Raw genomic sequence first — 13,612 nt, 5'->3', positions numbered from 1 at the left:
ATGATCGACTTAAATTATTATTGCAATACATAGTACGCTATACACGCGTAATAAATGGTGGCTGATCAGATCTTCTGTTTATTGTATATTCATTTCAGGAATTTGTGCATTGATATGTTGTATATTAATACTTCATTTATGTGACACTTTTGGAATTCACAGTCTCGCACATATTAATAAATCATTTTATCTAGATACTGTAATGTTTTAAATAATGATTGAATATGAAGGAAAATTGATTAGTAAAGAAAAATGTACAAGGTAGTTGAGACAAGGTTAAGGAAGACAAATTATTTATTTATTTAGGTGGTTATTTGCAATTCGTACCATAAAGTTTATCATATAACAGAAAATAAATTCTTCCTACACGTAGCAAGCCACAAACTTGGCTTGGTAGTTCTAATGTAACTACGAAATATAAATGACAGCACAGAGTGTATAAATAATAGTATAATCAAATTTTGATTAAAATCCGATAGTTATTGGAAATAGAGAAAGATATGAAAGACAAAAACAATCACATTTAACACTTATATTAGTGAGTAGAGCGGTTTTCATGACGTCGAGTATAGAAGGGAGATTGGAGTCTATAGTATTATGTACGATTTAGACTGTTGTTATAATTTTTCGTTCTCTTTCCTTGTTTTACGTTAAGCGTCGAATTAAATAGATGGTTGATTGGTTAGCGGATGAGGATTTTTTTATGAAATTACATTTTCGAAAATTCTGTGACACTTTCGGAATTCACAGTCTCGCACATATTTAAATCATACCGTCTCTCTCAAACGTTGCAGGCCTACTAGCTCACTAAATCCTCAAACCTTCTACGCTGACTATTTGTTTATCATAGGATATATCGTCACAATACAGTATATTCCATGTATTATTTTTGTCATTCCCGCAACGTTGTAATAAACACGCATAATTTATCATTACCATTTATGACCGCCCACCTGAGATTCTTTTCTTTCTTCAGACATTTGTGATTAGGATTTAATTACAACACATTGAAAACTTTGTGACCTTGAAAATAGTATTCATTTCGCCTCCATCGAGACGCGGCTGTGGGAGGAAATGTCGAAAACTCGAAACTGAAACACAAGATTCTCTCCTAATTCCTCCGCACACGTTTCATCTCGTTCCTTTCTCTATCACTCCTACCACCTCTTTCACCGCCCATCTCTCTCTGCTACCTTGGCTTCTCCTTCTGGTCATCGACGGTCAGTGAACCGCGTACAAGCATCGGCTTACCTCACTTACTCGTACAGGTGACGTTCTGATCTCTGTCCCCGTAGTTTTCACTTCGGTTTTCCTACGGCAAAGAAAAACTAGCTGCTTGCCCCGATAAGCGCCAAGCGATGGAATCTTTATTCAAGAGTAGTAGAAGCAGTGGAATATACTTTTCACTCTTCAATTCCGTGTCGCACGTTCAATCCGTTTGATCTCTTCTTATGGATATCCAGAAACTGTCATCATTCTATCATTCTCGACATGGATTCAATGACAACTTATTGTAGACTCGATTTTCAAATGGGAGATGGTGAACAGCAAGGGAATAACGAGTTGCCGCATCAGACGTGGGAACGTGTCAAGAAATATTATACCGGTCAGATTGGAATTTTCGGATGAAACCACAGCCGGTTCCCCCGGGCTGCACAGAATCACTTTAACGTCTTTGGTAGAAACCGGTGAACCACAACCATTGATCGATACGCGTAGCGTTATTTCTTGTTTCTCGTACAATCCAAGTGACATACCTAGTCGATTGTATGTCCACCGCAGTCTTATTTGGGCGATAGATAGGTAAACTGCTCCTTTTTTTTACAAAAGAAACATGATTATGATTATGATCAGGAATCGGTCGTCTACATTCAGCCCGACTTTCATCAAAAGTGATAAGTGATAAGTTGGTGCGATGCTCGAGCAGATATAACACTTAAGGGGATATAGCTAGCCTGGATTTTGAAATATCGATTTTTAAAATTTTATTTTCATAAAGTACATATATTCAAGTATACAGACAGAAAATCTTATGCCGATCTGACAAATATTCTTGAAGTTACGCCTATATTTGCAAACACGTCCCGGAGCGTTTGAAAATGCTTTGGTAAGTTTGAACACCTTTTTCGCAATTCTATATTTTCGAAATCGGTGAAAACTTTTATACAAGCTTTATGAATATATCTTTCAGTCCTTGATCGAAAGTTTTTTTCTCGCCGACAAATACTTTCCGGAGATCGGTTATAGCAGCTTTGAAAAGAATTATTTTTCCGACTAAAAAATATCAGAATGAAGTTAAATGTTACTCCAACATGTTTATAAATTTTCATAATAATGAATTGAATTGTCTCTTCACGAAAAGTCTTTGTAATATCGCTCTTTTTGGCCTCCTGACTAAGTACAACCCCTTGACTAGATAAAGGAAACAATTAGTGAAAAACGTCAGAGTGAAGTAAGGTGGAATTCGACGACCTTCGTGACCGGTCTTCTTTGGTTTCTCTGCTCAGATTACGGAGCAAGAGGAATCAAGAGCGAGTGGAACGGGAAGGAGGAAGGCCGGAGGGGAAGATGGGCGCGTATCGGTGCCAGGATACCGTTGTACCTGAATGGGCGAGGTGTACCCACCACCCAGCTCCCGGTTCACCTCTCTGCTCCCCAGCATCCCGTTCGGTCCAGCGCAGTCTCGTCGAGCAGGTAGACCGAGGAGCGCGGCGTGACGCGTTCGCGTGGCTCGCGTCGACCGGCTCTTTGCCACGGCCGTCACCCCAGGTAGGGCTTCGTGATAGTGGTAACCTGGCTTCGCCGGGCGACTGTCACCAGGAATTGGAATTGAGGAACCTGATCACAGTCGTTCTGGGCTGCCGTTGACGGCTGCACCCAAATTCCACTCTTTCATTTCCCCGTGAACGGTCATTCGCGCAAATTTGTTACCGTTTCGATTGTGAATTCTTTACGTTTACTTTACAATTCATCCGTTACACAGTCAAGTTGGCCGATAGCAGTGATTTTTATCGTCCTTTGATATCCGTACGTCTTTCTCTAGTCTTGGTTTGATCGCATAATGAAATGGAAAGGAACATATGGTTGTAGTTACTGAAATGTGTCATACCTCTGGAATGAAGCTTCGGCGAAATTCTAACGTCATCGAATTATCGTCGATGGCACACAACGCGTGACTAGGTACGATAAAGAGTGCTATTCAGCTTTTTGAATTATGTAACTTTGCTGTTGAACGATGATTGTGATGAATGTGTCCGAGAAGAAAAGTGTGAAGCTTGATAAACTCGGACTGTTTTCCTCTTTGATTCCGAAAACCACTACAATGTATACGAAACTGCCGAGCTATGAAAAAATGCGAACCGTCTACGGAGTTTTGGGAAAAAATTTCGTGAAAATTCGTCAAGATGAAAGAACGAGACTAGTGTTTACCTATCAAATTGCGCATGTGGATCAGTCTCCTCGACTCGTAACCAACTTCCATTCAAAGGTCCAAGTTTGTGCTTAGCCTGTACTCGCCTCGAATTACCGCGGTAGTTTATGCTTGCACCATGGAATATCCGTGTAACGGCACATTATGCAAATTGCCAGGGAGCGCCAGAGCGACGCGCAGCGTGTGGCGCGCGATCAGGGTGGCCACTCCCCTAATCGGGGCAGGGGGGGGGGGCTGGCACGCGCCTGCGTTTCACTTCGAGAGCACGAGAGCAAAAGACCACCGAGGGTGACTCGAAGTCGCTGCCTAATGTCGAATTAATCTTATCTATAACTAATGACGATGATGCTGATGATGAAGAGATGGGAGCAATGGCTAACAGATTCTTCGTCTTCTAGGCCGAATCATGAGGGCTGTGGACTTCCTCGAAGCCCTCGATTCGCGGCTGGTCTATTTGCCCGGAGGCCACGACCGCGAGGGTCGACCCTTGATCGTGGTAAATATGCCCTTGGAACCGCAATCCGGGACAAAGTCACTCCTGGAAAAGCTGCTCCGATACTTCATCGGTATCTTCAGGTAACGATCGCAATTAGAGATGGCAGCTGCTTGTCGAAACCAAAAGTTGCAAGTTGATCCTGTTGTCCCCAGTGAAGAGACCAAGTCGAATGGGTTCACGATCCTCGTCGACGCTCAGCGAGAAGCTTGGCGCGTGGCTCGGGGATGCATCAGACAAGCCTCAACCTCATGCGGTGTGGCGAGAGCCCTTGTAATCGTCCTCAGGCAGGATGGGTTCTGGGAGAAGCACGTCGACAATTGCACCAAGTCGCACAAAGAGGGAGAGGTGAGAATATACGGATTAATTGGCAAGCAGCTTGTCAAGATGAAAGCGCAGCGCTCAGTAGCCGGACTTCGATATCCCGAAAACGTGTAACGTGTGATTAATTCCTATTCAGCCTCTCTTCGTCCCGTTAGCGAAGTTGTCCGCCCACGTGGAGATCTCGCAGCTGCCCCCCGAGTTGGGGGGATCCAAGGCCTACAGTCACTCGGATTGGATTCAAACACGAATCGTAAGTTTATACGCTCTTTTCATCAAGCACGGTTCGCGGTTTCTCTTTGATTTTATCCCCTCTTTAGCACCTCGAGGATTATCTTAAGGATGCCACGGAGGTGTCGGAGAAGCTGACGGATCTCCACGAGAAACTGCATTCTGCCAGAGAATCGAGGAATGGAGAATCCGACGAGGCTTTCAGGGATTATTCCGAATCTACTACGGAGCTGAGGACGGCAGCGAGACACATTCTTCACTCAGGTCGGTGGGTATAAGCTTGCGTGAAGCATTTTGGAATTACACTCGCGATGTTACCTCAGTCTCGCTGATTTTCTAACCTCCCGCGTAATTCAGTCAACAATTTTGGACCATGTATTTAAGTCACGTCTACGAGTGAAGCGTTTTCTACAAGTAGGTTTATCCGTGAAGTGTTGACCTGGTTGAACAATGGAAAGAGCGATTGGCTTTGACGGTGCTAACCCGGTTAACTTTGTTGATATACGAGCGCAATCTCCGACTGTACAGAACGTGACAACGGTACACCATTCAGCAGTGGGACGAAAGAAAAAGAATTCGCCATTTTAGAACGGTGTAACGATCTTGTTTCGCGTTGGGTTACACTTGTAGTTTTTGTCCCCCTCGTGCTATAGCGCCGATATCGAGTTTTTACGCCTTACCAAGCACTCATAGAGCGAAAAATCGTTCTAGGTAGGAATGTGGTGATGAGTATCAACAGGGAGTCCTCGCAGGATGTTCTGGACACCGTTCAGCGAGTCCAGGCCTTCCTGGATTCCATCGATTTGAAGCAGGTAATCGACTCTGACGAGGTTCTTGACCGTCAGAATTCAGCCTCTGAGCTTTTGATCGTTTTCAAATAGCATGAAACGATTTTTTTCTCTTTCAGGCAGAGATCAAAAACGCCCTGATGGAATTGGAACGGCACTTGGGATATGTCAAAGAGATAAAAAGCCTCGAGGAGGGAGTGGCCAGGGTGACCAACTGGATTCTTGGACCCGCCGATTCGACGCTCAACTCCAGGCATCGCGTCGGTTTCGATGTCACGTCTTCGGAGGAACTGCGAAGAGAACACGAGGCGTTGGAGCTTCAGTGTAGAGTGAGATAAATTCGTCTTCCAAGTTGTACGGCTAAGAGACGTGCACATTGAGTTATCTGGTTATTCTGATTCCCACAGGATACTTACGGTCGCTACGCGGAGCTTTTGCACAAGATAGACAATATCCCCGCAGAGTCTTTACCGAAGGATCTGAAATCGCAACGGGATTTTATGGACTTCGTATGCAGGAGTTTCGCCTCGCGTTTGGAGCGCAGACGAAACGTTCTGATAACCTCGCAAAGATTTTTCAGGCTCGTTTCAGAGGTCGGTTGAGTTCATTTCCATAACCAGGACGTGCGCTGCGTCCGGCTTTTCTGTTTATTGCATCGCATTCTTTACAGTACTTTGACCGCACTAGCGAGGTCTTCGACAAGCTGGTGATGGGTAACAAGGTCTACAACTTTTCTCAAGCTGGCGCGAAGCTCGTGAAACTTGAGAAGAACCAGTCCGTTCTTGGTAAGGAAATAAGTGTTTGGAAATATCCTGAAATCAGCACTTTGTAATCGAGCATTTGATTTATTATCACAAAATTTGTAGAGGCCATCGAGCGTGAGTTGGTTAAGGAGGGTGAGAAGCTTTCGGATGTTCTCTCGATGCCAGTCAAGGACGCTCTGGGTCGGGACATCCGCGTCGATTATGGCGAGGACATTGTAAACGTCCGTGACATCTTGGACGCAACGAACGCTAGGAAAAACATCTTCAGCGACAGCGTGGAACTGCAGAAGCTCACCTTGAAGCAGGTCGCGCTAATACACACCTACGAGAATGATGCGGAACAGGTATGATTATGTGGCCGGCTAAATGTTCTTTCAAACCAGCTGCACGTGAAGAAAACTTTTTGCTTTTTTGACGAAATAAATTTTTAGATATGGTGGTGTTTGTTTGGTTTTTCAGGCGGTACAATGGATCGGCGACTTGTTCAAGGTCCTGATCAAAAGCCACGTTCAGATCGGGTGCAACGTCAACGAGATTCAGTCCCAAAAGGACGAGCATCTGTCCTTTCAGGAAACTGCGAAGGTTTTGTACTTATTGTTGGGGACATTACCTTTATCTACTGCTCAAGCTCGCGTTCCTCATCATTAATCCAAACATCTTAATTTTTCCAATGCAGGGAACTTACGACTACGGATGCCAACTGCTGAACGGAGCCCGAGTCCTCAGAATGTCCTGCAGACTTTCGCTCGAGGAAAACACTAGCATTTCTTCAAGGTTGTGGCAGGCTTGGCGACAGCTGCGATCTGTGGGTCAAGAGCAGCTCACCAGGCTTCGAGTTTGCGCTGTTTTTCATCGAAGCGTCGAAGACGTGAGCATTTCCATAAATCAAACGATCGTAACTTCATCTTGCACCGAGCTGTGTCACCGTTGATACATTATTACAAATCAGGCGTTCTGGTTGCTAGAACTTAAAAATAATCATCTCGGTTCCCCGTTCCTTGATATCTCCTCCACCATATCGACGCAGCCGCATCTGGCTCGTCGCGATGTTTGTTATTCTAACTTATGCACCGGACCAGATTTATTCGAGATCTGCACCGATGCTCACGTTGAATAAACAGCACTGCTTATCGTCAGGAGGAGTAGACGACTATTTTCAGAACTCAGGGTCCGATGATCTTCACACTGGTGATCGGTCGCCGTTTTTACCGTTCCAGCACTGTACCCAACTCGAGGACCTGATCGAGACGGTCGTCGCTCTGGGAAAAGGATCCTCAGAGTCGAGTTCATCGGTGATGATGCGCATCGAAATGCGGGAGGTTCTAGCCAATCGGGAAAAATTGCTACTCGAAGTTGGACGGATGGTGAGACTTGGACGACTTCTGAGAACGCGGTTGAAAGAGCCGCTCTGTCCTCGAGGGTGAGTTTAACGTCCGTTCTGGAATCAGGAACATCTTTGATTTTGGTATCTTGAAACCATCAAACGCGGGTCGACGAGATAAAATGCTTTCAATTAAACCGGATGCTCCGGCTAACGGTTAGTTTACGTAACTCCCGAAGTTGATCTATCGGATCACAGCCTATTTCCATTGATTTCTCTACCGCCCGGGATTATCTTATACTTTCTCACTAACGAGGCAGGTATCCCAGGTCGATCTCTCCAATTTCGTTTCTTTTTTAACATGTTATAGTAGAATAAAAACTAACTGACACGTATTTTTTTCATCCGCCATTAAACACTTTAAGGGGGTGCAACCACTCTCCAAAGTAACATATGTCCAAGGGGCGATTTCCAGGTTTTTTTTTTTCTTGAATCGATAAAATGACATTTTTCATTTCTCTTCATGAGAAAACTTTTCCAATTGGACTGGTTAAAAAATATTATGTTCTTGTGGGTGAAACTGTCAAATCGCCTATTGGCATGCCTCACTTTGGAGGTTGGCTTCACCCCCGTAATTAGCCCCCGTTAATAGCAGATAAAAAAAAATATGTGTCGCACTCAGTGTCGAGTCTACCATAACATATTACAAAAGAAATCAAATCCGAGAGATCTACCTGGGATACTTTCCTTATAAGATAGCCGTTCCAATTTGGGATACAACAACGTGAAAGCTTTTTGGATTTGTGCATAGTTTTCTCTCCGGACAAGTAATTGCAGACCTTGCTAAAAGCGACGCTGGATCTACTGCAATTTTAACTCAAAGTGAACATATATGCGTAGTACCAATCCTGACGTGAGGATTAGGCATAGCTGCGGACAATCGGCGGCGCCAAGCGTTCGCCGAATCGGAAACAGTGCACAGTGCAGGTTCGATGAATGAGGACTTATGGAATTATTTCGGGTCCAGAATTCCGTATTTTGGCAGGCGACCAGCGGCGGCAAATTAGCGCGGTGGCACGATTATGGCTCGTTCCCATTTCGACCGCGTCCTTCGATTAGTCGCGGATCCTCTCTCTCTTCGTCCTGCCTCGGTTCGAGTCCGTTTCACGGCTCTCAGCACCCCTCAGTATTTATCGAAAAGTCAGGCATACGCATTACACGCGTGTGTGCGCGTGTACACGTGCTCACTAACCATATTCAACTAGAGTATACAAGACGAATATGTCGCGTAGGATGCCACGCAGCGTCGGGGGCGTCCAGACGCCGACGCCGAAGTTGACGCAGTCTACGCCCGGTCGTCGACGAGATATCTGTACGTAAGTGGCGACTTTTAATGCGCAAAATTTATTCAAGGTTTCGTTGAACTTTTTTCATTAACAACAAATACTAATAATCATTTGTTTTTTTCAAACGCAATTCAAATTATATGCTGCGTCCATATAAATGTTTTTTACTTTGCCGAACGATATTACAGATGACACTTTGTACACCGTTAGAAAAAATTAACTAAACATAATGTCACAGCAAGTCTATTTCAGTCTTTTTGTGTTATTTGTTACACTTCTGCTAGTGAATACAGCACAAATTTTTTAAATTTTAACATTCAAGTTGTCATGTCAACATTTAATTTTTAATTTTTACTTTCTTTTTACTTAGTAATACATTAAAAAATGGTTAAATCAACACAAAAATTTTAGTGGATCTGCTGTGACATTTTTTTTCTAACAGTGTATGACAGTATAAGAATTGTACACCTATAATCTGCAACAAAACAATTTATTGACTGTGAATTTAACATGAGCTGCTTTGGTGTATTTCAATATAAACGGTCGATTTTGTCTTGATGACTAAATCTGATTGGTAACGATATTTTAAAATAACCTTCGTTGAAATATACATACATACGCACATACATACATACACTGAGGTTAAGATATTAAATACGAATAAATTTTCGATCGATACGTAGGAAATTTTTAGTAACGGAAGCGTCAAGGTTGTTCGTAATTCATAAACTGTTTAGATGACTGCGAATTTGGAATCGCTCTAATCGGCACATAATGTAACAGCTGTATTCTAGTTTATATATAATATAATTTTTTTTCCAAGCCCGCAGAAGACAGTCCGCCGTTATAACTGTTACACCGTCTTATAAATAATGTAACGCTTGTCCACTGCAGATGTTTTGAGGGATAATGTGTATATTTTGCCGGTGCAATGTTACAGCGAACGCACGGAGAGTGAGTGCACGTTGAATTGCGCATGTTACACAAAACTGCGATAAATTTTCGTCGTTGAACGCGTTCGCCCAATGACGCTAACTTGATGGATAATAAAATTTCAAAGAGCCGCTTCCGACGCGATGTACACTATCCCTATCGTTACGTATAGTCGCTAAACGTCCTATTTTAGCGGTCTCCGTCTCTGCAGATGCGAAAACCGAGTGTCGAATTGGCACGCGCGCAAAAAGCTCTTCGGTCACTTGAAATTGAAAATTATTAATAATCAATCCAGTACAACGTCGTGGCGTTTCGTTCCAGCCTTGTACTTTTGCCTCGCCTGAGAATGAAAATGAAACTCTAAAGCTTCGCCGAACGATTTAAGCTTGCAAAAAGCTCACTCGAAACCGCCAAAGATTAGAAAAAAAAAACAACAAACTATGGCTCCGTGAAAGGATTTTCTGACTTGATCCGTATCTTCGCGGCTGCGTTTCCTTTCACCCTAAGATTCAGGGAAGCAGGGCTTGCGTTGAGCTTTTCTCGAGGGATAAAAAACGGCCCCCTGTCGTTTGCTTTGATTACAGCATGGCACGGCGTGTGCGCGTACTGCGGTTGTGTGTAGGCCGAACAACCGGGGATAGAAGTGCATCCTATTTCCGTTTGTAGGTCATTAACTCTTGCAGCTTTCTTTTCCCGCATTCACTCTCTAGTCGACAACTTTACTCGGCTAGTTCCTCACGAACTTTTCGGACCGATAACACGCCGCCATGCCGCTCTACGACACCCTCCAAGGACTCCTTGCCGAATACGACGTCCCGAGCTTTTTATTCGCCGTAGTTATACGAGCTTGCTATTCGGTGATCAAGTAAGTCGTGTCAAGCTTCGTCAACTCCGAAATTTATACGTATGGCTGTTTATTTACTGCGTTTGGTGCAGCGGCGCCATCTTGTCATGATACTCACCGCCGTGCAGCCTGGTCATTTCTCGAGATTTCATTTTCTCCGGTTTTTCACGAATCTGGAAATTGTTTCATAACCTCGACATTTTGTCGTCCCAGTTTATCGCCTAATTCTAGTCAGTGTCCAATCGTGTTTAAGTCTGGATTTACGAGACGTCGCACTTCGCTGTCGCGGAGACGATTAAAGCGAAATCGCAGATCAGCGTCAGCTGTTCGTCTTTCAGATCTTCGAATTTCCTATCCTTTGATGTTGCACAAAATTTCTTCCCTAATTACGACACGATACACAATATTGCGAAACCCAACTGCTGCACACTTGTCCATTTTATCCGTGCAATTGCCTTTAATTTGAAACATTGGATGTTTTGGTTGTAAGCTTATAAAGTCGAATTTCAACAACAACTTGTCTTCAGTTATAAAGTGAGTGTTCCAATTATTGAATATTTTTGTTGTACCTGTTTTATCCTTCGTTCTAAAGTTACCAAAAAATAAATCTGTATTGCTTTAGTCATCGAAAAATTCACAATTTGTGCCGTAAACTTATAATTTTGGAAAACAAAAGGTTCCATAATTGGTACATTTACTTTATGTGATCTTGCTCTACCATCAGTCACTCCAAACGTAGCAGACGTTGAAGCGAAATAACCGCGACTGTTGGATTTATTAGCTTTCGGCGGGTGAACGCGACTCTGTCTTCGTGGTTGGCCTGATGACGGAATTTTTTAGAACACCCTCGCCCCGCCAATAAGTTAGGGCTTGCTGTCAATCGCTTTATTGCGCAAGAGAGCATTTCTCACCTCGTTTTTTTAAATGTTGTTACAACACTGTGTTTTCCAACAGTTTTTAAATACCCTTCGAGGAAAAATACGATCAATCGTCTCGCCTTTCCGCTTGTCTTGATAATTTCTCTCCTCGCAGCTGTTTAATTCTTTCACTTACAGATATCTATTCATATTGAAAACAGACCCGAGTCGAAATATCCCGCCTATATTTAACCCTACCAGGGCTCATATAAACCTACTTTGAAGGAAACTGAACGTAAAGATCCTGCCTTGACCCTCGAACCTCAAAAAATTTAGGAACAAATCCTACATCAAATTTCCGATTCCTAAAAATTTAAACACCAAATCCTACTTTTACGCTTTCAGTAGACGATTGACTCCATTTTGACGCTATTCGATCTACAGCTCCTCCATTGGACCTGTAACTTCTCCGAGGTACAGAAATATTACACACCCTAACCTTTGGAGGGTTAAAGGAGCTTCTAAACAGACCTTACCTTGAGCCTAAACTTGTTAAATCGATAAATTTGGAAAATTTTTATCGTCGAAGCAGGGTCTGATATTGCCCTGAAACAGAATCTACTTTACTATCTTTAAGCCCTTTGGCGTAGGAGCTCCTTAAAAGTAGGTGCGAAATTTCGACTCGGCGAATCACTCGCGGCCGTAAATTTTTGTCTCTTCTTCTTTCACAATGATAAAATCATTGACCACCAGAATGTCCGATGACGAGACGCTGGTCGGCGGCGGAAACCTGACGGCGGTTGAGGCGATTTCCAATCGTTTGGCGGAAGTTACGCGGCTTGCAGAGCGCCTGGATTCTCGCCTCTGCAAGGCAGGTGCCAGGAGTGACAAGGCGGAGCCGAAACAATCTGCCTCGATTTCTTCGCCTTCCGCAACCGACGAATCGGCTCTCCCGAAGTGCGACCGAGAGTCCGACGTCAAGACCGACGTCGACGTCGCCGCCGGGATACGGAAGATGTTGGAATCAGCCGCCAGCGAACAGCAACCGGCGAAAAATCAAGAAACGAGCAATATAGCAAAGGAGGTGAAAATTTTTCCAAGCGATTTTTTGGCATTTAAGACCAAAACATCCATTTTCGCTTTTTTGCATTTTTGTACACCTTCATCCCTCCTATGAATGGGCGCGTATCGATTTTGGCCCATTAAAAATTTTTCGGGTCGAAAAACTTTAATTTGTATGAGTGCATACTGTAACTTTTTGAGAATTTAAACTTTGAATGCATTTTGCTTCACTTTTGATTATTCAAATTTGCGCGCAGGGTTTCTCCTACAGTTTCTGATCGATTCACCTAAAATTTTTACACGTTACTTATTCAAGTATTTTTCAAACATTGTCATAGAATTTTGCCCAAATTCTCACCCGGGAGTGAGATAACCTAAATTTTATGTCAAAAAACGGCTCATTTTTTGTCATGATTCTAAAAATTGATCTATTTTCTTTCAAAATGAAGCTATTGAAAAAACCCCATGAAAATTTGTCAGCATTTGAAACTAGATTATGCCATACAAATCCGTACGATACGCTACAACATCAAGTTAGAAGTCTTGCGCGCAATGAATCTTCATCTCTTTACACTCTATTGAAATTTCACTCTGTGCATCACCCTGATACGTTTAAATAAGGATCTAATGAAGCAAATCTACTCTGAAAGGTGTAAGAAATGCATACCTAAAACCTCTAAAATTTCTTAAACTTTTCTGCATGAGAAAAAAATTACCTGAAATTCCTGTAAATGTCTCCATTTTTTTCCCGAAGGGTGGAACCAAGACAAGCCACACTCTCAGCAACGGTGCCGAAGAAATTCCTGGCGATGACTACGCGACTGCAACTGAATGCTCGATGACTTCTGCCCAGGTCGAGTCAAGGAGCGGATCGTTCACGACGGCTTCCGAATGCGGCGACACTGCTTGGTAAGTTTAACTCTTTGCGGTACGTCGTCTAATATATGAGACATCTTTATTGAATCGGTTATCAAAGATTTCTATTTAATTTTTATTGCATATTGGGCTACTAAGATGTCAATGTTGATTTTTTGGGAGGGATTATGATGATACCGCCAATATAATGAGCGCTATAAATAGAGTTTTGAAAATGCCTGTTTTTACAGAATAAATGTTATTGTGGGAAGGTTATGGGGACTAAAAAAGTGGAACTTGGCAATCTTGAGTTTTTGGGCTTGCTAAAAACGATTTCCATGTAAAAATTTCAAAATTCACACCAGTG

At 43.1% G+C, this 13,612-nt stretch overlaps 1 protein-coding gene across 9 annotated transcripts in view; it reads left to right on the top strand.

Annotated features, from left to right (window-relative positions):
- Nucleotides 1–2,669: 2,669 nt before the first annotated feature.
- Nucleotides 2,670–13,612, top strand: part of LOC124297496 (titin) — a 52,944-nt gene continuing 42,001 nt past the window's right edge. For 2 of the 9 annotated variants that reach the window (XM_046748598.1, XM_046748600.1), the window contains exons 1-15: nt 2,672–2,769; nt 3,829–4,006; nt 4,079–4,271; nt 4,384–4,497; nt 4,565–4,739; nt 5,187–5,287; nt 5,383–5,592; nt 5,671–5,856; nt 5,934–6,048; nt 6,130–6,371; nt 6,487–6,609; nt 6,704–6,895; nt 7,245–7,447; nt 12,082–12,412; nt 13,145–13,299. In XM_046748598.1, coding sequence (XP_046604554.1) covers nt 3,837–4,006; nt 4,079–4,271; nt 4,384–4,497; nt 4,565–4,739; nt 5,187–5,287; nt 5,383–5,592; nt 5,671–5,856; nt 5,934–6,048; nt 6,130–6,371; nt 6,487–6,609; nt 6,704–6,895; nt 7,245–7,447; nt 12,082–12,412; nt 13,145–13,299 — 2,510 coding nt within the window. In that variant the 5' untranslated portion in view covers nt 2,672–2,769; nt 3,829–3,836. Of the gene's footprint in view, nt 2,770–2,875; nt 3,181–3,828; nt 4,007–4,078; nt 4,272–4,383; nt 4,498–4,564; nt 4,744–5,186; nt 5,288–5,382; nt 5,593–5,670; nt 5,857–5,933; nt 6,049–6,129; nt 6,372–6,486; nt 6,610–6,703; nt 6,896–7,244; nt 7,448–8,495; nt 8,725–10,379; nt 10,493–12,081; nt 12,413–13,144; nt 13,300–13,612 lie in introns of those variants that run through there. The other 7 variants (XM_046748607.1, XM_046748603.1, XM_046748599.1 and 4 more) reach the window with 7 other exon arrangements.

This window comes from Neodiprion virginianus, chromosome 2, assembly GCF_021901495.1.
Source record: "Neodiprion virginianus isolate iyNeoVirg1 chromosome 2, iyNeoVirg1.1, whole genome shotgun sequence".
NCBI classification, from domain to species: Eukaryota; Metazoa; Arthropoda; class Insecta; order Hymenoptera; family Diprionidae; genus Neodiprion; species Neodiprion virginianus.
Note: the sequence above shows the minus strand (reverse complement) of the source record. Positions and strands in the feature narration are given on the sequence as shown.